The sequence below is a fragment of the Dromaius novaehollandiae genome, chromosome 20 (assembly GCF_036370855.1).
Source record: "Dromaius novaehollandiae isolate bDroNov1 chromosome 20, bDroNov1.hap1, whole genome shotgun sequence".
Classification (NCBI taxonomy): Eukaryota; Metazoa; Chordata; class Aves; order Casuariiformes; family Dromaiidae; genus Dromaius; species Dromaius novaehollandiae.
The window spans coordinates 7,933,159-7,958,304 of NC_088117.1; the positions used below are offsets into that span (position 1 = coordinate 7,933,159).

At 45.1% G+C, this 25,146-nt stretch overlaps 1 protein-coding gene across 4 annotated transcripts; it reads left to right on the forward strand.

The window, feature by feature from the left end:
- Window positions 1–1,502: 1,502 nt before the first annotated feature.
- On the forward strand, window positions 1,503–23,276 carry LRRC8A (leucine rich repeat containing 8 VRAC subunit A). 4 transcript variants are annotated; one of them, XM_026110784.2, is made up of 5 exons: window positions 1,503–1,610; window positions 3,043–3,168; window positions 12,425–12,534; window positions 12,684–14,847; window positions 17,668–23,276. In XM_026110784.2, exons 4-5 carry the CDS (start codon window positions 12,691–12,693, stop codon window positions 17,941–17,943), a joined length of 2,433 nt encoding a protein of 810 aa, XP_025966569.1. In that variant the 5' UTR covers window positions 1,503–1,610; window positions 3,043–3,168; window positions 12,425–12,534; window positions 12,684–12,690; the 3' UTR covers window positions 17,944–23,276. The 4 variants fall into 4 exon arrangements, with proteins under 4 accessions (XP_025966569.1, XP_064379805.1, XP_064379806.1 ...); XM_064523735.1 differs by lacking the exon at window positions 12,425–12,534; XM_064523736.1 differs by lacking the exons at window positions 1,503–1,610; window positions 12,425–12,534 and adding an exon at window positions 1,647–1,780.
- The last annotated feature ends 1,870 nt before the right edge of the window (window positions 23,277–25,146 follow it).

The following is a 25,146-nucleotide window of genomic DNA, read 5'->3' on the forward strand; positions in this document are numbered from 1 at the left end:
TGGAGCCAGCCTGGCGGCTCCCTGCCCTTTCCCCGTCCCCGTCCCGCTTTGCCTCCTCCTCCCCCAGCCTTGCACCATCCACAGCTTGTTTAACCCCAAGCTGAGCCGCCCTAACCTGCTAAACGAGCAGAAAGCTAACGTGGCAGAAAAGCGGACGGTTTGTGTGACAAATACATCCAGGCATGAACAATTCTTCCTCTTCTTCATGTCTTTAAAGAAAAACAACGCGTTGCGTGGGCTGGGTAGTGTCCGCAACCCCGTCCTGGAGCAGGGGGGCCGTGGCTGCCCGGTGCAGGAGCCCGGAGACGCCTGCGGCAGGTCGCTACGGCCTGTAATGTGCCTAGAAAGCCACGGATGAGCCCGTTTCGCTATCGCTGCGATTGCTGGTCTGCACAGGCTACAACTGACTGCACTGAACCGCTCCGAGCCACCTCTTGCACGCTAATGAAAACGTGATGCGCGCCTTTGAACTAGCCTTTATGAATTTTTTAAAGAAATGCCGCTGCCCGGTGCTCTCAGGTGAGTCAGGCAGCTGAAAACAAGCGCTGGTGAATGAGCCGGCTTCTCCGACACCACAAAACGACGGCCAGGTCCGAGCGCAGCCGCGTCGCTGTTCCCCACGCGCGGGAAACGCACGCCGCGTTTTCGAGCGGCCTTGGCTGGGCGAGCTGCCGCTCGGGAAAGCCGGAACGGCGGCTTCAAAATGCTCCACTTCCCAAATCGCAAGTGGGTTGATTCTTAAGGAAAAGAAAAAGCAGTAAAACGGGCTTGCGGTGGCGTACAAGGGGCGTGCAGGGGAATCAGGCCTGGACTATGCCCGGTCGCCCCTTCTGCGTGGCACGGCTACGGCGTAGCTAATTTTGGCCATTTACGACCCAAGGAAAGGGCGACCGTAAAAGTTTTTGTGCTGTTAGTAACGTGACCACTGTGACTTTTAAAATAAACATGTGTTTGTCCCTGTGTGCAGGCCATGCTTTGCCTGTCGGGTTTAGCTCATGGAAACCCCCATCCTGAGCCCAGCGGCATCTCTGGGACATTTTTGGTGGTGGGGAAGGAGCCACACGCTCATCCTACCCCTGCTCCGGTGGGACCTTGTATATAATACATAATAATATACATAATAAACATTATCGAAGAGGTAAATCTCTTTTTTTTTTGGAGAGAAACAAGCATTTGTGGGCTCCAAAATACTACTGTCCTGCTATAGCAGGTGAAAACACACAGGCCCCTTCAGGTTTCCTGGGCTGAGGCACGAACGGCGGCGGCCCCTTTAAGACACGCACCACTTTGGGCTTTGCCCTGCACAAAGATGGCGCCGTCGCCCTCACCGCCCGCCCGTCTCTCCCCCTTCTCATTATCCCCCCGCCACTATAAATGTCCGCCCCCCTTCGCGCGCGCGCTGCTGGTTGTGCCCTGCACAAAGATGGCCGTGCCCGCTCTCAACATGGCGGCGCCCGCCCTCTTCACTAGCGGCGGGCCGGGCTGATGGCGGCCATGCCGGGCAGGTGAGGTCAGTTCCGGGGTGGGGCGGTCAGGGGCGAACAAAAGGAGCCGGAGCCGCTGTGAGGGAGGGAGGGAGGGGGCCGAGGCGGCCGGCGCGGCGCGGCCAGGTGGGTGCGGGCGGCGGAGGTGGCGGGGGCGGCGCTGGTGCTGCGGCCGCGGCGGGGGTGGTGCTGCGGCACTGCGGCGCGTCTCCCGCCGCGCTGCCCTCAGCGGCGCGCGGGGTCTGCGGGACGCGTCCCCCGGGCGGGGCGCGGCGCGGCGGGGGCGCAGCGCTGAGGTGAGGGCAGGGGCGCCGCGGGCGGGCCGGGAGGATCTGCTGAGTAACGGGGCAGCGGCTCGCTTCCTCCCTGCTTCTGCGGGGCTGGGGGCAGCTGGGGGCCCCCCCGCGCTTGTGGGGCCGGGCGGGGCTGCCCCGTGTGCCCCCCCGGGCTGTCAGGCCCCTCGGCGAGGGGGAGAAGTCCCGGGCTTGTGCTGGGAGCAGGATCCGCTCGCAGGTTTGGTTTTGTCGGGTTTTTTTGGCAGCTTTTTTCCGCAGAGAATGGCTTTGCTTTTTCCCCCCCACAAGCTCTGAGGTGGTTTGTGGGTGCGCCCTGGGCTGGGGCTGGGGCTGGGGCCGCCCCCCAGGAGGAGAGCGGTGTGGTGCTCGGGGGCTCCTCTCCTTTGAGCGCGTCCTCCGCAGCGCTTTGTCGCAGCTGGGGTAGAGAAGCTGTGCTGTAAGAGCCCGGGGATCCCTTCGAAGTCTGTCAGCCCTAAGGGTAACTTTGCGACTGGGAGGAACGTGTTCTTGGATCGAGCATCTTCTCGCTGCTGTGTTTTTCCACCGATGTCTCTTCCAGTGCTGCTTTCCCTCCTCTTGACCAAATGCTCCCTGAAGCCCTGCAGTCCTCTCCTGCATAGCTAGGAGGCCCAGAGGCTGAGCAGTCTCCCAAAGCCTGGATCTGCTCCCTTGTCTGTTTTCCCATGCTGACATGCAGGAAAAAATGAAAACACAGTTGTGATTCCTTGTTGATGGTGCTAAATTGCTACCACCTCAGAAAGAGTCCTATTGACAGATACGGAGACGAAAGGGGACAGTTGCTTGAATCCACAGTGGTAAGGAAGAAGATCTGCCTTTTCAGAGAGGCTTCTGACAGTAACATTCAAAGTAATTTCAGAGTTGTCAGGCTAGAAAGTAGGTAGTAAAGCTGTGTAGCCGTTTTCCCCGTCTGAGAAATTCTGCTCTCTTGCAAGAGCTTAATCAGCCTTTACTAGTTTAGGCTTAGTTATAATAGTAGCATTCAGTGCCTCCTTCAGCTGGGTCTGCAGTACCTGCTTTTTGGTATTTCTGGAATAACAGATGTTGGAGAATCCTTCTTTCTAGGAGTTTTAGCTCTTAGAGTTTGTAACTGATCCCTCTAGTTCTGAAGAGATCTCTTCATGGTTCCCAGTGACCCTCTGAGTTGTTCTTCACATCTCGGACATCCTTCCCAAGCTCTCACGTAATGCGGTCTCTGAACTTTGACCCTTCCTTCTTTGCTCATAACTTCTGTTTCATTTCAGGGGAGCTGTTCCCATGGCGTGTGGGGAATGCAACGTGTCAGCACCCACTCAGGATCCAGCACGCAGGGACATCATCCTCTTCCAGCACAGAGGCCTGAAGTGCAGATAGCAGAACCCAGCTGCAGGGTAAGGGCTACAGGCCAGCTCTTGAGTGGAGCGATAAAGCAGAGGAATCGCCAGGATACTACTAGAACATAGTTGCAAAGCACAAGGCAGTGATGAGATGACTGATAAGGAGCAAAGAGGAAAGGTGGTTGATCAGAGGCTGATGTGGGGAGAGTTTTGGTAGACTAAATCTGTAAGCCCTTAGTTGTTGCTTGAAGGTGGGGGTTGGGGGGGAGTTAAGTTCTACTTTGTACAGTGCTCAGTACCTTAACTGTTACATTTGTGCATATGTCTAACTCCTGGCCACATAACCACACAAATCTAGTCTTCTCATTGCACTAAACGGTAGGTGCTTGAAAGCCGCCTGCAGTCCAGTAAGTGGGCTGGTGACTGCTATGTAAAAGGAATATAGGTGAGAAGTAGCAAGCAGCTTTCAGTTTGATAATGTTCTTCCTTTCCCTGCAGCCTATTTGCATTGCTGTATAGGCAGCTCCTAGACAGTTTTTTCATCGTGTACTTAAAGGAATGTACTGACTAATCTCCCGTGTGGGTGTCAGTTGAGCAATATCAGAAACCAGTTGCAAGAAACTCCATTTCTCCTTGGTTTCCTATTAGGATAGTGATAAACAGTATTGTGGAATTCCCTACTCATCTCTAACATGAGAAATGCTGTCTGGATTGGCTGTATTCTGAGCAGCTAGAGGTGCAGTATATTGCTTCCAGAATATAAGTATCCCTAAGACTTGTATAACTCATATTTTGGCTGGCGTTCTAGCAGTTCATTGATTCTGTTTTCCATACTGATTTGAAAAATCTTAACATTATTTCTGAAGGTTAAAGATAAGTGCATAAATAGTTCCTTAAAATATAGCAAAAGCCAAGTGTTAAAAGTTAGTATTTCCATTTGAAATGCAGAGCACCTGAAGCCTTCCAGTTATGACTTAGTGAATCCTTTGAGTTAATCACATTCTAGTAAATGCTGAAGGAGAGGTATTCTGTGGTTCAGGGAGCTCTGTGGTGTGGGTTTTTTATATATAAGCAGCAGAGTTCAAATGTGTAAGTTACGGTATGGTCAGAGCAGGCTTAATTACAGAGGCCGCCATGTAACTCTTCTACGTTTTGGGGGAGGATTTTGTTTTGTGGAGTATTTAAAAGGGAAGTGAAATGCACTTCTGGCGTTAAATTGAGCCTAACTGATATCTAGGAGAACAGAGTAGCAATGTCAGGGGAGCGGTGGTGGAGCGTAGATGGGAGGGTTTATGTATGTTGTGTGGGGCTCCTTAACATAGGGGATGCTTAGCTATTGTTCTGGTAATGATTGCGACCAAGTACACTTATTTTTAATGTAGTGAGCCTCCTTCCTGCATGTTTCCAAGTGTTTTGAGAATTAGTCTCAGTTTAACATATGCACACTACTCCTGAACAGGAGTTTAACTGCTTACCCTTACGTCGTTTGAAGAGGCTATCTTGAAAGCTTCCAAGCAGCTTTTTCCTTAAAAGTGTTGATGGTGCATGTACTTTGTATTGTAATGTGAAATCCAGTTGATGTAGCTGGGTTATACATGGCTCTTGCTGCTATCAAGCTGCATTTGAGATTAAAAGCTATTCAGTCATGACCTCTCTGCCAAAATAATAGTGCTTCCTTCTCCTTGTGTGCTAAGCATTGTTAATGTTTGATATAGAATTACCTTGGCAACCTGCACAGCTCCTTCTTTGACAAATGTGGAAGCTGCTTCTCTAGCTACAGTCTACCTTTGTGCACAGCGAAGCTGTGGTGCTGGTCTCGTTATCTGACTTTAGAGTCTTTATCAGCTCTGGGTGATCAAACTTTAGGTGTTCCATCCCTTATTAATCAACTAAGGCAGCCAGAAAATATTCTAGACTGGAAGTTAGTCATTGCTTTTAGAATACTTTAGACATCACGGCTTTGGAGCTCGTGGTCCTGAAGATGCAAGGCTTATAGTGTAGGGATGAATAGGTGAATATGTGCCTCTTCCTCAGCAAGTCAAGGCTACTATTACTGTGCTGATAGTTGATGTCTTGTCAAGCTTGAAAACAACTGTGGCAACACCTAAATGATAAGCTGGTTAAGATGAAAGAAGATTCAGCTGAGAGAAGTGAGAAATAAGGAAAGGTAAACTGTTTCCAAAGACAGAAAGGGTGGACAGAGCAGAGCTTTGAAGTATCAAACAAGATTAAGAAATCAAGACACTAGATTCAAAGTGAACAGAAGCTCTAAAGCAGGGATGATCTTAATTCTCAGAGAGACTCAATGTGCACAAAATCTAAGCTGAAAACCCAGTTTACCTCTTCTTGTGTGACTTTCCTTAATGTTGGAATTTAATGCTGAATAGCCTCCTCCAGGAACTGAGGAGGGGCTTGAAGCTGTTCTGGTTATTCTAAGTTAATGCTGTTGCTGTCTCTTAGCTTAAGTAGTTACTAACAGTTAATTCAGTCACTTAACATTAGTCAGTAAAAGGGAGTGTTTCTTAGTGTCCTGTTCAAATAAAGCAGGCATATTTTTCTAAGACAAGCTCCAATGCCCTGTCCTTGAAGCATCTTTTCTATTGCAAAGAGGAAATTAATTTTGGATTGGAAGCCTCTGACCATGTACATTCATAATTTATAAGCTGACATAGACATTTTTCCTCTGGTTTGTGTCTTTGTAGCGAGTCATCTGATAGCACTTGTGTGTATGTAGCTGTATCACTGACATAGCTCCCTGCTCAAAGTTTCAATGATTTGGATAACTTCAGACTCCATTCTGTTCTTAGCAACGGGGGAAAAGTGCTGTTCGAAGTCAGAAAATGGGGCAGGCCAACCCAGGTCTCTAGCACGGGTTGTTCTCATAGCGCAGATGTTCTTCCCTGTACTTGCTAGGACAGGCTTGCTTGTGTGATGGCACACTGGAGCTGTTGCACTGTGCTGTTAAGACAAGAATGGGCTGTCAATCTTGCTTCTGAAAGGAAGAGTTTTCTAAGGGGTGGCCATTAAGAAGCTTAAGCAAGTGCTCTCCATACTGTAGGTGGGATTATTCCTTTTCATGAGCTTGAATAAAAATGTTGTTACTCAGTTTTACTGAGTCTTACTCCATCCTGCTGTGTCTTGTGGCTTGGGTGGGGCTGTGTGTTGTATACAGTCGGTGCATGGTTATGTGAAAACTAACTTGCTTTGCTCTCAGCGTTGAGTTCACAGGCTGTCCCACTAAGTGAAGAATGTAAGTGATGTTGGCAGCCACTATTCCACTATTTCATCCACTATTTAGACTTCACATGGTCACTTCTCCATCTTGGAAGACACTTTATCCTCCAAGAGGGACTTTTTTATTGATGAAAAAACCTTGATATAGGGATGCTAGTTTGTCAGTCAGAGCTCTGGCTCTTGGCTTCATTACTGTTTACTTCTAAATGGCAAAGGACAAAGTTGCTGAGTTTTATTCCTTTTTTTTTCTTGGACTTTTCCAGTTGATCACATGGCGGTCCCTGTGCTTGGAAGCTTTTCTGAGGGATGCCTGGAAGCAGCTCCATGGTTGAATCTTTTTTTCCTCTCTTTTGGCCTAAAACATAGGGGAGGAGATGTAGAAATTGCCGAGCCCATTTTGTTTCCTGATGCTCAAAGAAAGAGGTCTGTCCTTCCCTCCTTTAAGGTTTCAGGTGGCAGCACTCTGGAGAGGGAAGCTCTGCTCTGTTGAAGACTTCTTGTAACATGTTGTAGCTTGTCAATAGTCAGAACTACAGTCTTAGCATCAAGGTTTTTTTTCCCCTGTCTACCTCTGATGCTGTCAGCACATGAACCACTCCTTTCCTCTCTGAGCTTCTGAGAGGTAAGAAATTCTGTCAGTGGTATTGCACTTCTCAGCATAAAAGCTGAGAAGAAAGCCGCAGAGAACTAAGAATAATCACAGTGGGAACTAGAGTTGTAGGTGCCCAACCTGCAATGCATCCTTGTCTGTTTACCTTAAACTGCACTGCAAGATTGCCTCATTGGAAGCTGCATCCTGCTAAAGGTAAGGACTTTGCTGATTTTAGGGAGGTCTGGGAAGTAAGGTATGGAAATTTAGGACATCCTTGGGCATGTTATGACATCTTCGATGTAGTCCTGTTTTCCCAGTAACTCCATTAGTAACAGAATGGCCAACAGAAGGAAGGAGGAAAGAAGAGGCTGGATCAAGTATTCAGTAAATGATGAGTCAAGCTGACAAACTAGCTGGTGAAACCAGTGATGTTTCTGTTAGCTTTATCCCTAGCTGGATATGCTGATCAGCAGTCGCAGAGAGGAATTTCAAGCATAGCTCAGCCAGGTGTCTTAACAGCCATGAATCAGTCTTCGTTTGTCTAGATTGGTTGGCTTGGGGTAGAGGAATTATGTTGTCTGAACTGGAGAATGCTTGTGCTCCTGCAGCAGTTGCTTTGTTAGTATCTTGAACTTGTTAAATCATTACAAGGGTTCTGGAGTTTGTGGAAAGGATTGCTGTCCTCAGCTCTGTCAGTCTTTATCTGGCAAGATGCATGCAGCTGTAGGAGGTCTTTGGCAGCCAGATATGTTCAATCTTGTTTATGATTTTACTGTTTAGGTGTGGTGTGCTCAGGATGTCCATGTTCTTGTAACATGAGTGATTATCTGTCTCTTCCAGGTGTCTAGTATGACATGGGATTAGCACTTGGAGATGCTTATGGTTGGCTGAAGTCTGGGTAGGTTTGGCAAGCTGATTATAAAAGTCTGAAACTGCTATTTCTTCTGTTGTGTCAGCCTGTTTAGCATGAATGGTGAGGCTCTGCCACATAGGGTAGGTAGGTCCCAGCAGGCTGATGCAGGGATGGTCGTGCTAGCCTAGCTTGTTCTTATTGAATGGACACTGTTCTCCCTGAGGCTGGCTGGCAAGAGGAGTGCATGGTGGGATATAAACTTGGATCCAGGTGAATCTGAAGAGAGATGTAGTATCCAAATGTGGAATGTGGGCATTGCAGAAGCTTTAAGAAGGTGTACTTAATGGGCTGGATTGGTGGCTATATCAGTAATCCTGCTGTATGACTGCAGCTTTGCATACAGCTCTTTCTTTATACAAGTCTCTGAGATGTTGCTGCTGCAGACTGTCCTGGCATGTTATGTGTTGGGTAAGAATTGCACCCAAAGTAGTAGTGCTATTTTGCTGCCGAACCCTTAAAAGTCAAGTCATTCCTTGGTTGGGGGGTGAGGAACTGCTTTGGGAATTGTGTGATTGCTGGGAAAGCATGTGGTGCAGCAAAGCTAAAGCACCTCCGAGACAGATGCACAATTGTTAGATTTTTCTTTAGTGTGCAATACCTGGAGCCTGCCTGTTATACTGTTGCAGCTGGAAAACTTACTACTTTGTTTCTGAGAAGTTGTCAGGGCTTGAGGCACAGGCGTTCTACCTATCAGTTTATGCAAGTTTAATGAAATCAACTTACCTTTAGACCTGAATAAAACAGTCTTTCAAAATCTCATTACTAATGCCTTCCGTGTGGCAGAGTTAACTACACTGTAAACAAATCATTTGTTAGTGAGCTCAGACTGGAAATGTCTGCAGCTTGAGATATATGCAAAGGAGCTCAGCTCCTCCTTCCAGTCTGTTCTGACACAGTGCTGCTCTCCCAGTTATGACTGTACTTGTCCATAAACTCCTTCACTGCGTGCTGAGGTCATTGGGACTCTGCAGCATCATGACAGATGTCTTGGACAGCTGTGATATGTATGTGAGGGCAGCCTTAACATGTTACTGCCTGGGAGTTTCCCTAGCTATGTAACATGGGAGCTGAAGTGTCACAGCCTGGTCTCTGATAGACCTCTGCAGCAAACTTTACCTTTCTCCTTTGGGGTCTGTCCCACTCAGTTCATGCTTCCTATGCTCAGCCTTCTGTGAGGCTCCATGGCAGAGCTTCTGTAAGGTGACCCCTAGTTTCATTGCTCTTCATCTGTGACCTGAACAGTGTCTCCACTGCTGCCAAGAGGAGTGGGGACTTGCTGTGAATGTCCTTCTCTTCCTTTTAGTGACCTTGTCATTGTTACTGAAAGGCAGAGGTTTCCTGCTCCACCCTGCTGGGGTCTAATTGCTGACATTGAGCATTAATAGACTATAGCATGGGACAGGCTGAACGCATTCAGAGGGGTGATTTGTTAGCTTTCTTGTAGGTACACAATGTAAAGGGAGATTTCCTACTCCATGTGACTGGGTAAAGAGAATGTGAGCCTGCTGTGCTCATTTGTTGTGGGTTTCCTTTTTAGTCATCTTGAGATACAAATCGGAGCGAACACTTTGATATACTTGTTGTTAGAAGAAATGGCATTTCCTGGATTGGGCAAAACTAGCAATGGAGCACTACAGCTCCAGTCTGAAAAGGCCTTGGCCTTAGCCATGAGGCCCAGTGCCTGAAAAGAGGTCTTTCTTATTTCATAAGCCTACAAGGGGGTGACTGTGAAGGGCTTAACTCCTGCAAGTTTCCCTCCTGGGAGTGATGAAGTACAAGAGGGGGCAAAGAGGAAGAAGAATCTCTGGGGAAAAGCTGTATGTGAGCGAGAGAAGGAAGGTGGTGAAAATATACATTAAATATATATATTTTTTCCCCTCAGACTAGGGTAGAGGAGTAAAGAGTTGAAATGGGGAGCAGTTCTCTTCCATGAACAGCATCATTGTTCTCACTGCATGTTCCTGCAAGGAAAAGGAATAGGATCCTCTATATGAATCTGGTAGGTTCATATAGACACAGGTGGGTTTGAGAAGCTGAGCTGTGTCAAAGTTAACTGTTCCAGCAGATGTCTGCAGCAGCTGTTGGTGTTCCCCTGTTGCCAAGCTTTCTAGGTTTTCTCTTATATGGACTGTGGAAGAGCAGGACTTCTCTCTGCCAGCCTGTCTATGGTGGAGGGGATTCACAGGGTAGGAGGGAGGGCTGTGTGTGTTCTTGTTTTGAATTTTCTTTTTTTGAGGGACAGCAGCATGTTAACCATCCTGCTCTGGCTCTCAAACCCTTCAGAAGCTTCACTTAATTCCTGGTTCCTCTATGAATTATTTCAGTCTTGTTCTCCTGGCCTGGTGTAGTGGGAGTCCTTGAAGTCCTTGTGGGGAGGGATGGAATAGGTGGGTAAGGGGACTGAGACAGTGCAAGACTTCTGTCAGTAGTGATGAAAAGCCTCTGTCAGAGCTATAGATTCTCCAGCAGAAAGACAAGATTCAGAGTCAAAACCCATTTTATACCTGGACTATGTGGACAAACTAAGGGCATACATTACTGGGAACTATGATTTAGAGAGCCTTTAACATCCAACTTCATTCTAGGTGCCCTGGTGTGCAGGGGGAGTAAAGAAAACTTAGGAACCCCTCTTTATCCTGGGTTTAGTATTTGTGTAGTATGTACAGGCAGCACTTCTCAAAGCTGTCTTGCAAATGAACTCTATCCCTGTGCAATGGGTGGTGAGCGTATTCAGACAGGAAAGCTGAGGCAGACAGTTCCTTGCTGAGGGCCTTGTAGCAAGCCAGCAACAGAGCCAGAAGGGGGGCTCTGAGCTGTCGTGCCTCTCATTCTAGAGGTTCAGGTGCTGTTTAGAAGATGTTGTTTTGCCTGTTCTTTCCTGTTGCTGTGAATGTGTAATCCTCTTGTCCTAATCTGATCAATGCAGCCCATTCTGCATAGCAAAGTGACTGGCATGCCTAGTCCTCTGCAGCTCTGTTTGGACAAGACAGCAGTTGCTTCTGACAGTGCTATATATGGCTATTTTCATCCCTTGTTTCTGCATCCTGTGCCAGGATTGTATGAGTTACTGGCTGATAAATAGATCTATTTATTGTTATGCTTTGTCTTACTGAACTTCTAAAAACAAATATTGCCCTGTTGTCTTTCAAAATTCCTCTTTCCCCAAAAAAGCATGGAGAAAATCACCCCAGTCTGTCTCTTGTAATGGACTAATATAGCATTGGAACAGGGTGGGCAGAAAGGCCAGTGCTTCCTTAGGGATGGCTGTCATCTTTTATCTACCACCTTTTAGCTTCTTACAGCCTTTCCAAGTAGCACTAAGTCCAACTTGGCATTTTACCATTTATTGTTGTAAGCAGCAAACCAGGGAGCAGTATTCTGTACTTAGCCTCTAGGGAATGCAGTGCTTTTTGAGTTCATATTGGGAAGGGTTTCCTTTGCAGTTTTCTGCTGGAAGTTCATTTTAAATACAAATTTAAATTCCACAAAAGCAGACAGTGCGGGCACCCTACTTGTCAAGGAAACCTTCTTGCAAGGCAGTGGTATATGAAAAAAAACCCTGCTTTCAAGCTTGTAGTCCCCTAAGACTTGTCAGTGCAGTCTAAACAAATGTTATCTTGGCGCTTGTTCTGTTACAGTCGAATTGGTGGGCTTCTCAAAATGACTGAAAGATTAGTCCTGGTCCTACTCCCGAACTTTGCTAGCAAGTGTGATGTGATACTGCTTTTCATTGTGATTAGAATAAGTTACAACAACTTCCTGATTTTTGGCTTGTGTGGTGCCTGGCAAATTTTGGGGAAAATCCTATGAGCTCAGTTATCCGTGGATCAGCCAGGTTTCCGGGTTTTCTCCAGTTTGTAGAAGAACGTGCTTAAAGTTCTATCTGAAAGTCTGAATCACTGAAGGACAAAACAAGTCCTGCCATAAGGTCTCTGTTTCCCAGAACCTTTTGAGTTCCCTTGTGATGCTTAAATCCCAGTTGAGGTGAACTCTGGTAGGTGGGAGTGGTTGGTCAGGGAAGCGAATCTTATTTTAAGTTTGTCTCCCTCTTCCTATACTTCTGAAGTAAATAAGAGAGAGAAAGTAAAGAGCAGATGTTAGAGGATTTCAGTATCAAATCTATGACAGGACAAATAACTAATTTCTCTTTGGAGAATTAATGCAGAGGGGGAAAAGCCAAAACTCCTTACATGTAAGGCAGAGGCATCATATCAGACCATTATTTACTGTTTTCTTTTAAAGCTGGTTATCCCATGTGATGTTGAAGTGCATCAGTGAAGTGATTCTAGGAAATACAGCTATAGTGCATGTAAATCTTCTTCCTCACCTCTGCAGTTTGAGAACAACACAAATGTCAAATTATTTTCTATCTCTGTAAAACAGTAAGAAGCTCAAGATAAGTGTGTTCTGTTGTGCATGAGTTTCATCTAACAACTCTGTCAAATTCCTTCATCCCTGAAATATAATCCCTGGATACAATAGCAGGGGAAACATCCAAATACTGGCCTGGCAGGGCGGTTAAAATCTGTCTTGGGAGCTTTCCTTAAGTGTGAATATCTTTTATCCCACAGACTGCTAATGAGAGGTGGCAATTCTGATAGCTCGTGGCAGAGCCCATCTGTCAGGGAAGAAGACAACAAACTTAACTTCACAGCCTCAGCTGTGGCAAATGGCTCGCCAGGTAGCCTCATTCATTTGTCTCCAAGTGACTTGAAATTGGCACTGTCCTAATTCCCCTCTTGCTGTGCCAGACTTAATAAAACATGAGCCCTCTTGAAAAGTGGAGGAAAATAGCTTAAGCCAGTAAGCCTTCTTCTGGTTTCCTTTCAGGTGAGCCATGATTCCAGTCACTGAACTGCGCTACTTTGCTGACACTCAGCCAGCATACCGCATCCTGAAGCCATGGTGGGATGTCTTCACAGACTACATTTCCATCGTGATGCTCATGATCGCTGTGTTTGGAGGGACACTTCAGGTCACCCAGGACAAAATGATTTGTTTGCCCTGTAAATGGGTAACCAAAGACTCTTGCAATGACTCTGTCAGAGGTTGGACAGCTGTAACCCCAGAGCGTACTTACTATAACTCTAGTCTTGTTCCCTCTACTGACACAGGGCCTACAGGGATCCGATATGATTTGGACCGGCACCAGTATAACTATGTGGATGCTGTGTGTTATGAGAACCGCCTTCACTGGTTTGCCAAGTATTTTCCTTATCTGGTGCTGTTACATACTCTCATTTTCCTGGCTTGTAGCAACTTCTGGTTCAAATTCCCAAGGACCAGCTCCAAGCTGGAGCATTTTGTGTCTATTCTGCTGAAGTGTTTTGACTCTCCATGGACAACGAGGGCATTATCTGAGACAGTGGTGGAAGAGAGCGATACCAAACCAGCCTTTGGGAAAATGAATGGCTCCATGGACAAGAAATCCTCCACAGTCAGTGAGGATGTGGAAGCCACTGTTCCCATGCTGCAAAGAACAAAGTCTCGAATCGAGCAAGGGATTGTGGACAGGTCTGAGACAGGTGTCTTGGACAAGAAGGAAGGGGAACAGGCCAAAGCGTTGTTTGAGAAAGTGAAAAAGTTCCGCACACACGTGGAAGAGGGAGACATAGTATACCGCCTCTACATGAGACAAACTATTATCAAAGTGATCAAATTCATTCTGATCATCTGCTATACTGTCTACTATGTCAACAACATAACATTTGATGTTGACTGTAAAGTGGACATTGAGAGCTTGACTGGCTACCGGATGTACCGCTGTGCTCATCCTCTGGCCACTCTCTTCAAAATTTTGGCATCTTTCTACATAAGCTTGGTAATATTCTATGGCTTGATCTGCATGTATACACTCTGGTGGATGCTGAGGCGATCGCTTAAGAAATATTCCTTTGAGTCCATCCGGGAAGAGAGCAGCTACAGTGATATTCCTGATGTGAAAAACGACTTTGCTTTTATGCTGCATCTGATTGACCAGTATGACCCCCTGTACTCCAAGCGCTTTGCTGTCTTTCTGTCAGAGGTGAGTGAGAACAAACTGCGGCAGCTGAACCTCAACAATGAGTGGACTTTGGAGAAGCTGCGCCAGAGGATCACCAAGAACTCCCAGGATAAGCTGGAGCTGCATCTCTTCATGCTGAGTGGCATACCTGACACGGTCTTTGACCTCATTGAGCTGGAGGTCTTGAAACTGGAGCTTATCCCTGATGTCACTATTCCCCCGAGCATTGCCCAGCTCACTAGCCTTAAGGAGCTGTGGCTCTACCACACAGCTGCCAAAATTGAGGCTCCAGCCCTTGCCTTCTTGAGAGAGAACTTGAAGTCTCTCCACATCAAGTTCACAGACATCAAGGAAATTCCCCTTTGGATTTATAGCTTGAAGACACTAGAGGAGCTTCATCTGACAGGGAACCTGAGTGCTGAAAACAACCGGTACATTGTGATAGATGGCTTGAGGGAGCTGAAGAGGCTGAAGGTGTTGAGGCTCAAGAGTAACCTCACTAAGCTGCCACAGGTGGTGACAGATGTTGGTGTGCATCTTCAGAAGTTATCCATCAACAACGAAGGCACCAAGCTCATTGTCCTCAACAGCCTTAAGAAAATGGTCAACCTGACAGAGTTGGAGCTGATCCGTTGTGACTTGGAACGCATTCCTCACTCCATCTTTAGCCTCCACAACCTTCAGGAGATAGACCTGAAGGACAATAACCTCAAGACCATTGAGGAAATCATCAGCTTCCAGCACTTGCATCGTCTCACTTGCCTTAAATTGTGGTACAACCACATTGCCTACATCCCCATGCAAATAGGCAACCTCACCAATTTAGAGCGCCTTTACCTGAATCGTAACAAGATAGAAAAGATCCCCACCCAGCTCTTCTATTGCCGGAAACTTCGATATTTAGATCTTAGCCACAACAACTTGACTTCGATACCGGCAGACATTGGACTTCTTCAAAACCTGCAGAACCTAGCTGTGACAGCCAACAGGGTAAGTGAGCACGGAGCTGAGGGTTGCTTGTGCGAGTAAAAGTAACTCTGACACTTCTGTTATCTGTGTGATTAAACATGCTACAATGGAGTGTGAAATACTCAGCACTGCTTTTCACCTTTATAGAGAAACAAAAGCTTATCTATGGTGAAAACACTGCAAATAACTGAGGCAACTCTTTTTTCCAAACATCCCTTTTTCTGTACCACTTCCTCTTAATAGTGGAACAGCTTTTGAGTGGCACTTTGGACGATGTTTCATAAATCCTTTGTCTGTTGTTTCTCTGCAGTAGAAATTTGTATTCTGTAGATTGACACTGGCTTTAGGCTTAAAAGGGAGGTTGAGAAACTGTAGTCTTAGTCTAGACACTACACTACTAGTCTACACTTACATACTTGCTGTGTACAAACACGTAACAGTAGCCATCTAGGCAAGGCATGTCTGGCTCACAAGTTTGTGTATACTGCGCATTTGTGGGGAATAATCTTACAGTTCAGTCTCATAACATACACTTTACATTTGAGAAGTTGCATATAGACAGACTTACAAAAATGGTTCTTAATCTGTCACTTCTAAAATACTGTCCAGTTCTACAAGAGTGAATTTGGAGAGCAAAACTGTCTTCTGCAGTGTTGCTATTCAGTATAGAGTGAACTAAACCAGGTTTGTTAATTGGCAGTCAGGTGAATGTGTGCGTGGCAATGCACTGACTCCAGAGTAGGGAATAGAATGGCACCTTGATATACCTGAATTATGGCTGTGGGTTTTCTTGGGTAATCCCAAGTGAGTTGAGAAGTTGCCCTGCTATCTAAGTGCAAGAAAAGTTAGAAGAGATGACCAGGTATGCTGTGCTGTCTGATCACTGCAGGAATGGTTTCTTGGCTTGTGTGGGGTTTGTTTTAAAGCAAACTGTATCTGAGGATTTTTTTTCCTGCACCTTTGTTCCTGTGTTTGGGATTATGGGAGACCTCTACCACGTGTCACAGATCAGTCTGTGTATTAAGCTGAATGTATCGATGAAGATTTTGTTCATTCTGTCTGCAGATTCATGGGAGGCTCTTTTGCTGGAAATGTGTTAACAAGATATTTTTCTGTTGGTTTGTTTATCACCTGAAGTTGCAAAAGGCTCCAATGTAATTGTACAAAGAGCAGCCAGATCTGATTAGTGGCTTGTGGGGTCTTCTGGGGATATGCAGCAGAACTGCCTCTGAGCACTCCTAGCTTCCGCTGCCATAATTCAAGACCCTCACTGCTATTTGGCAAGATGCATCCGTGACTGAATGCTGTCAAATTGCCTGTCAGAGGTGAACAAAGCAGCACCAGTATTGCTTGGCTTTTCACAGGGGGAAATGCTCTCTAATCAAGTACTTAATTTCTGATGCAGTTTGGTGTTAAACAGGGTTCTGGAAGTCCAGCCAGCATTTTAAAGTTAGTATCTAAAAGCTCCAAGTCTGTTTTGTGCCATTGAAGAACTGAGCAGACAAGCAGCAGCCAGTCAACTATTCCAGTTTAATAGCTGCCCAGTCAATTTTCCCAGCACTAGCAGGCAGGATGGCTATGCATCTGTTCGTGTAGATGGGTTAAACACTGGTAAACCCTCCAGTATGTGCACATTTCATGCTAGGTTAAAAGCCAAGATATTTTCTCAAGGCAAGTATGGCTGATGTGGGCAATTTCTGAAGATGGCATTCAGCAAAGTGGAGGGAACTTTGAAGACTAAGATACTGTCCAGAACATGAATAATTCTGTACCACTTGTCTTCGGGCAGCCTCCCTAACACAGCTTCCTGAGGGTTAATCTGCAGCATATCCTCTGCAGTCTTGGGGTGGAGCCTTTGTTGGATGAAACGGAGTTTGAGGCAGCTCCATTTTCTGCAGCACAGTGTAGCACCACCCATTTGTCTGCAAAGACACTAATGCAACAGGAAGGTGGGAGCAGCCTGTGCTACAGTGTGGTCTGAAGGCAAAAGATGGTGAAGACCCTGCTCTTATCACCTGTAGGTGCCTGGGCAAGACCACAATTAACCAGGCTGTCAGAGCCCTAAGGTACTTACAGTGACAGTGGGAAGCGCAAGGGGGTAGATGGGCATTTCCCAAGGCCAGGAATTATCCCAGTTGTCTTCCACTAGTACAGCAGTCTTAGCAAAAAGATACTTCTCGAGTTGGTGGGTATCAGGGTACCATTCTGGGAAGCAGGCCCTATTATAGCATATTGCTTCCTTCCTAAACCAATCCTGGTCCCTTAAATAACTATGATTTTCAAGAGACTGTGATTCTTTGATTGCATGTTGCTGTTTGCATAACACTTGATATACAAATAACAATTGAGTTGAGCTGTCCTTAATTGATCTTGTCTCATCTTGGCTTTTCCCTTGACTCTGTCATTCAGAGTTGACTATGGTCTAACTTAGCAATGACTGATATCATGCATAATTCAAGTTATAAAAGGGTGCAGTTGTGTTTAAAGACAAATGATAGTCTTCATGATGAGACTTTGAATTAAGGGAAGGATCCTGAATTGCTGCATTTAGTTCATAGCCTAGTGTTTATTGACCCTGTTGTATTCCTTGAAATTCTTTGGAAGGAGGAGTGGACTATTAAAAGCCCTTAACAGGAATACAAGTTATCTTTTAAACTAGTGACTGCTATTTAAATTAGTGATTTTGGGGAGCAGTCCTGGTGGAGAGCAGGAACTCTGTTAGGAAAGAAGCAGATGACTGAAAAGCAGTGCTCTGTACACCCTGAAGCATTGTGTGGGTTTGTCTTTCTTGTGAGCATGTGTCCTATTTGCTGGTGACTGTGATCTGATTTCTTTTTTCAGATTGAGAGTCTCCCACCAGAGCTCTTCCAGTGCAAGAAGCTGAGGACCTTGAACCTAGGGAACAATGTGCTGCAGTCGCTCCCATCCCGGGTTGGGGAGCTGACAAATCTATCGCAGATAGAGCTGCGGGGAAACCGCTTGGAGTGCCTGCCAGTGGAGCTGGGGGAATGTCCTCTACTGAAGCGCAGTGGGCTTGTTGTGGAGGAGGACCTATTCAACACATTGCCCTTGGAGGTCAAGGAGCGACTATGGAGGGCGGACAAAGAACAAGCCTGAGCCCCTGAAAGGAGGGGAAGAACCTCTGACCGACTAGAAGGAAACAAAAGGCCATTCCAGTCCCCTTTTCCCAAAATCTTCCCCTTCCCCCCCTCCAACAACTACCAGACTAGCCAAGGAGTCCCTGAACAAACATGGCTCTGAGGGAGGCTGATTCTTGCCTCAGATGCAGGATGGGGGAAGCTTGGGATCAGGAAGAGAATCAAGACAGATTGGGTGGCTCCTGAGCAAGGGCCAGTGGGAGTAAGAGGTGCTGCTGTTCTTCTGGACAGGTAGTAGGGTAAGGTGGACGGTGCTGGTAAAGGGAAATGGCCTCTAAATAGAGGCAAAAATATGTTGATTGCTGCATTGCCCCAAGTGGGGCTCATAAGTGTCAGGGACTGAGTGTTCAGTGTCCTAGAAGCAAAGACTAAGAGTTCAGGAAGCCTCTTGAACCTTCATCTCTTTGTGACACCTGATACTGTTCCCTCCTAACTCAGCAATCAGTCAGTGAGGCCCCACAGTGGGGTGAGATGGGATACAGACAGCTGATTTTATCTAGATGCTGGCATTGGGATTTTCGGGGGGGTAAATTTGTCAAACATCAGCTTGGATGCAGGATCCCTTTTTATGTTGCTAATTGTCTTTTCCCCCCTTGTACTCCACACCTTCCCCTCTGCCCCTAGGCAAAGAACCAAAACTCCCTGACCTCCACCGCTCACTTGAGATTGCACTATTTTAACAGCTTCAAGTCACTTGTACTGATGAGTAGATCAAATAGCATATTTCTCCAAAGGGTGTGCTGGAGGCGCTAACTGGAATATTTCCACAACTTTATCCAGAACAGGCTTGTGTGTATTCTGATTTTTGTGAAATGGGTGGTTGTAGTCAAAGTGGAAGATAAGATCTGCATTAAAAGCAGTAGGACTGTCTCATTCACTCTGCCAGAAGCATCAAGTTGCTTCAAGATCTTGGCTTTTAAAGATTTTAAAACTACTTTTAAGTTCTTCGTGTTTTGTCATGTATCAAATACAAACATGTGACTAGGCCAGTGTGTCAGGGTCTCCCCTGGGGTTGGTGTTTATAGTAAAGAGGAATGCTCAGGTTTCCTCTGCGCCGCCTCCTCCATTAAGTTGTTGGATGTTTTGCCGGTATTTTTCATGAACACAGTCTATAGAGCTGCTTGATTGTTCTTTTCTGTTTTTCTCACTTCAATGGCTGTCAGTTCCTGTTACACCTCTTGTCCTAAATAAGAGGCTAATGCTGATTGAACTTGGTGCTGGAAAGGAAACCTGTCTTCCTATTTCCTCCCCTTCTCATTCCCCCAGTGTTAAGGAGCAATAGGAGAATCCTCTGTGGGCTGAGCTCCTCTAGATCCTCCGGACAAAGCCGTTTGAAACAAGTCTGACTTGTTTGATATTGTTTGACAGAAACCCCTTCTGCATTGGCAGAGGTAGATTACTGTGTAATAGCTACTGATAATCATGTCCTCAAGGTGGGGTGGTTAAGGCGTGCCTACAATACACCCTAAATCTGCCTTTTTTCCTTCTGAAGGAAGAGGAGGCTCATGGACCTGCAGGTCCAGGTTGCAATACTCCTCATTAAGCCAACAGGTTGGCTCTGAGGCGGAGTGCTGCAAGCTGAGGCATGAAGCATTTGGAGGCCTCCCATGAGTTACAAAGGGGGAAGCTGCAGCCATCTCCAGACCGGTTCCCTGCAAGCTGCCGGTTAGAGCCCTGGCTTAGTGAATCTTGGGTATCCTTGGATGTTTGGGCAATAGGGCACACTACGGCTTTCTTCATCAGATGTAATATATTAAATTTACACACTAAACATGCTGAAACCATGGACAATGTTAACTGGGCTCTGGATTTGTTGATGTTCAGATGCTTAAATAAAGCTACATTAAAGTCTAGGAAATCTGTTTATAAAACTGCTTTTGAGAGATGTAAATTCTGCCTTCCTTAGTCCATTCATCATGAAGTTTAAACAGTCCAAGGGAATAATAAGATTAAATCTCTCTATCTAGAAGGCAAGGTACTGTAAAAACCTCCTGTTCCTAACAGGGTTAGTGTTGAAATTTTATTAGAGTTGGGGCCACTGATAAAAGGATGAGAGGTAAATGTTATTCCAGAATGTATTGCATCAGAGCAAACACTAAGGTTTGGAAGCGTTGGTGCTGATGCTTCTTGGGCTGGACACATTCCATTTGCACTAGTGTTTTGGATCAGCACAGGACAGAAATTGCTAGGTGGACTTAATGCTGCTTAAGAAAAGAAAGTTTCAGGCTTAGGCACAGTAAGACTGCTTTCCAGCCGATTCCTCATGGTGGACATGGGGGCTGTTTGGATGGCAGAAGAAACTTCTTTTCCTTACTCTGTGCCAAATGAAGGTGCTGGAGAGTGGTGGCAACTGAATAGAGGCTTGTGCTGTGTTCAAGGCTTTGGGTAATCGGTCACAATGCAACATGTATTTTAGCCTAGGCAGGGCCGAAAGGGTCAGTGCACCTTGAGGAGTTTTAACCTAGCTTGCAGGAGCAGACACTTCTCCTGTAGGCCTAGATCATTATAGATGAGTGCTCTGACTCTTGCTTCTAGATGTGTTCCTAGTTATGCAAGCTGAAACTTAAGCAACTAGATTAGAGGTTTCTATAAGCAGCTCCTGAAAGTATGCTCTAGTGCTTCTAGAAGCTCGCAAGTCTCCTGAACCGCTGTGTATCTCAGCGCTGAATACATAGGACAAGCGGATGGTAGGCTGTTTTGCTAGAGATGAGAGACTGATTCTGACTCCTACAAATAATAGAGCTTTACTGCTGCTGCTTGCTGAGTAGAGACTGCCTTAGGCCTGACTGAGCTCTACAGAGCAATTGTAAGACAGGTCAGTATTGACCATGCATGGAAACACTAGCTTTTTGCTGCTCTTCAAATATTCCAAGCTCAATACTTCAGCAGTGGCTGCTAAGGCTAGAGATAGCTTCCTGTGTGGCAAAACTGAAAGGAGCAGTCTGATAACTTGTTGCGCTGGAACCACGTGGTACAAAAATACATTGCCACTCAGCAAGAAAGTGCTGTGTACTATTTACTCTTGACATGTTTCTTCCTCTTCCCCCAAATAGATACTGATTGCAGAGTATCAGTCTCCTATTATGAGATAGAAGAAGCTTGAAATTGTCAAGGATAAGGTCTAAACTGAGCTCCTGAGCACGTGTTTACTGCACAGGACTCCTACAAAACTCAACCCACAGCAGAGTGAGTCACTCCTCATTTCCCATACTTGTCTGGATTGTTCAGTCTTTGAGGGATGCTTACATCAACAGTCCTTCCTCATTTGCAAGTATTCAGTTTACCTATTATTTTTCCTTTAGTCATTGTCACACTGAAGCTTAGTTTTCCTGACACCGATCTCCCCACTGGGTGGGGGGAGAGGGGCGGGAGGATTGTTCTGCAATCAGCAGTCTGGTCAACATCTTGTGTTCTGGACTGTCTTTTCAAAGGACTCCTGTAGTAGCAAGCCAGATTATCTATTAGCTGCTAAGCCATAAAACAGCTTGAATTAAAACAGTTTTCTTAATAGCACTGCTGAGCTGAATAAGTTTTTGGAGCCCCTGTAGATCACAAGCACACTCATCTCATGTTAGGAACCAAGGTTAGTAAAATGGGATTCCACCTTTCATGCTAAATTCCCTGATATACAATAGGTTGCAACTAATAGATTTGAACTAACTATAAGGCAAGGGATACCAAGCAATTAAATGTGTTTAAATTTTGCTGCATCTCTGAAACTATGCACTGGAATGTTAGCTGAAGTTTTTTCCTGTTTTTAATGTCTTTTTGCTGAATTTACCATTTGGTCCCCAGTTAATTCAGCAGCTGGAATTAACTTACTCTGCCAGCCTGAACTGTTACATAGCTGTTGCAATTATCTTTCATGATGTGATGTTCTTTGGTATTGTCACTTCCTGAGAATGTCCTACCTCATTTTTTTTTTCTTATCACCATTTATACACTCCATTTAGTTAGCTTCATTTTAATTGAGTAAGTTCTTGGTGTTCATTACCGTAAATAGTGTTAAGTAGCTTTCAGTTGCTGAACCACACTGAGGTCTTTTTTGCTCTAAAATGTTTTTAGGAATTCTGAAAATAACATCCTTTGCAGAGGATGAGGTGTATTGAGAGGGAGGCGGGGGAAGGCTCAAATATTGGTTCAACAACTCTGACATTGTTTCCTTTACAAGCTATTTTTTCACTTCCACTTTGGAAAGGGACCTGAGTGTTTTGAGTTCTTAATGTTTTGATTTTTTTTGTCTTCCTTCAGAGGAAGGGTAACTTTTTTCATTAATAGCTGGTGTGCCTTCTCTAGAGATGCATTAACTTCACTGAGCCAGTCACTCCTAGTATATTTATAATAGTCTCTGCCTGGAGCCGGCTGTTCCCTCAGGTTCTTTTCCTTTCAGCCATGGAGAGAGTTCTCAGATGCTGGTGTGACTCTTCTTGCTGAAGAACAAAATGTCATACCTTAAACAGTAGCTTTGTCTACTCTGAAATGTTACTTAAGGTAAGGCTGAATGAATGCTGACTAGTAGAATTATCACTTAAGCCTCAGTTTAATTTTCTTTCCTCATTGTATTTTAAAATGACATACTTTTTTCCACTGTTGGATACACAGTGGATCCTGTAGCTTTACTAAACACTACATGTGCCAAAAGAGAATGAGTTTTCTGTCCTACCTGTACTCTAACAATGCATGAAGCCGAACTTGGACTGGACAAGAACATTGCTGGACTTGGACCTTTCTCCCTCCATCTCTCCAGCTCCAGAGGCACCATTAAACTGCTTTGGCAGTGTGAAATCCTCCAGAAATCTCATCTCTGAAATCCCTTTTCAAAAGCAGCTGCTTTTGAATTGCTGGACCCGAATGCCTAAGGTGAAATAGAATTCACACAAAGGCTTTCATTTGGGATTTCTGGAAATACCCTTCCCTTCCTCTCTCCTTTTCCTTTACAGGAAGTTTTTTTGAACAATAGGGGATTTTTTTCCTAGAGGAAACCTAATGAGAAGGGGGCTAATGGGTCTGAGTCATCCTTTACAGCTAACAGATGTGTCCATTTCATTAGGACACTACTCATAGCTTAAACATTGTTCCCTCCCTTTCTGTAATGTACTAGCAGGGTTGTGGTTTGGCACCTGCAACTTGCTGTAACATTTCAGAATTGTGACATTCACTCTGTGTGGGATTGTTTGGGCAGCTGATCAACAGCACCTCCACCTTAAGCACTGAAAGCTGCTATTGTTTTCTCTGAAAGACTTGTAAGACTGGACACTTTAACAAAATAAAAGTTTTAACTTTTAATTTGCATTATCCTTTTCATGTCTGCTTTCTTCTAAGTTTTCTGTATATGAAGGTACTTAGCCTTTGAACATCTCACTTCTCAGAAGACAGATGCTAATAATTCCTGCTATTGTGTAGGATTACTGTCTTTTTTTCAATCTGCTCATCCCATGAGCCCTTCTGTGTTAAAAACCTTTATGAAGAAGGAAAAAGTAAGCAAAAGTAGGTGTATGGAAAAAGAGCTACTACTTGATGACAAGGTTGGACTACCTGTACTGCCTTACATATATTTCACTATCACTTTAACAAATGGCTGAAAGCGTAAATTGTCAAAAACAAATAAGCGTTGGAGTGTTGTCTGCTCAGTCCTATAGAAAGTCACTTGGGTTTTCAAAATGCATGTTGTGCTCTCCCTTCCTAGGAAAGGGACGGAGACTGAAGACAGTGGGAAAACTGCCTGTTGCCATAGAAATAGTGCCTTCAGCCAACTACTGGTAACAAATTATTTTAGCATGTTTCCTAGCTGTCTGCTTACCCCATGCACTGCCTTCTTTCCCTTTCAGCTGAAAATGCTGACAGATACCTCTTTCCTAATTGCCTGCTTATGATGCATTACAGAGAATATTGCTTCAGCCCGTAACTTTCAAAGGCAGTTCGAGTTCCTGTGCAGTTCACTGTATGGGAAAGGTGTTTCTCTTGCTGTCCCTTGCTTCCTTTGCAGAAGACTGACCACAGTGATTTTGGTCTCACTTCAGTGACAGAAAATGTGAGCAGGCGATGAAACATGAAAGGTGCTAGTCCAGTGCTGTTTATTGGCACTGATTTTAATGAAGTGCTTAGAACTGAACTAAGAAAGGAGAGGACAAAATGCCTCTCCTCAGCTAAAGCTCACTTAGACTGAGGCTGCCTTTGGCAAGGATTCGCTAGCTCTTTGAATAGTTGAGGAAAAGGAAAGAATGAAAGGTACCATCAGAGAAGACAGTTTATGCTAGTTTGAGTCCTGGAGGACTCCAACATGGTGATGGAAGAGTCCAAGGGTAAAGAGGTGATGTATCTTTACTGAAAAAAAAATTAATCTAGATAAATAGAAATAGAAAATAGAAAAATAGATAAATCTAGGTTTTCTATGTAGCTCACTGAAAAGTATAGACTGAAGATGCAGTATAGGCAGTTGGAACTCTACTATCTTTATTCAGGTACAATCCTCTAGCCCTACCACACAGTAAGCTCTTATTTTCTTGATTTTTTTTTTAAGTTTCCATGTTTTTTATCTGATTACAATACAGGTATTTTCTGTCAAGAGAATTTTTATTTCCAAAGCTCCTGATACAGGAAAGCAAACACTCAAATATCTATGCCATTTTTAATAGATAGTAATATACTATTTAATACAATATAAATACTCATGTTATCCTTGTTCCTATGCTCCTTGTTTCTCATGGAAATACTCCCTGTCATTTGTTGCTGATCATATAAAGACTTCAGGAGAGGTGATAGGGGATCTAGCTGAAGTTTTTGCTTGCCCAAGAAGCCTGGCAGCTCTAACACCAGTCCTGGCCAGAGTGCTGAGCTGCTTAAACTGGCTATGGGGAGCTGGCAAACTGGTTTGGCTCCAAATGGTATCAATAGGAACTATTATTGAGGAGGAAATTAGGATAATCACAGCAGTCGAAAAGGCACTTGAAGCACTTGTGCTTTGTCTGCTGCTGGGTTGCTCATGTTCCAGATGTTGCACACTCCTATACCCTGCGTGCAGACACAGGATGGGCTTTAGCAGCCTCCAAAGGAGTTTGCCAGAAGTGCAGTGTTGTTATGGACTTGTCAGGGGAAAAAGTTAATTGTCTGCAACAGAGCTCTTGCAGGGGGAGGAAGGGAAGGAAAAGGGGGCTGTTTCCCA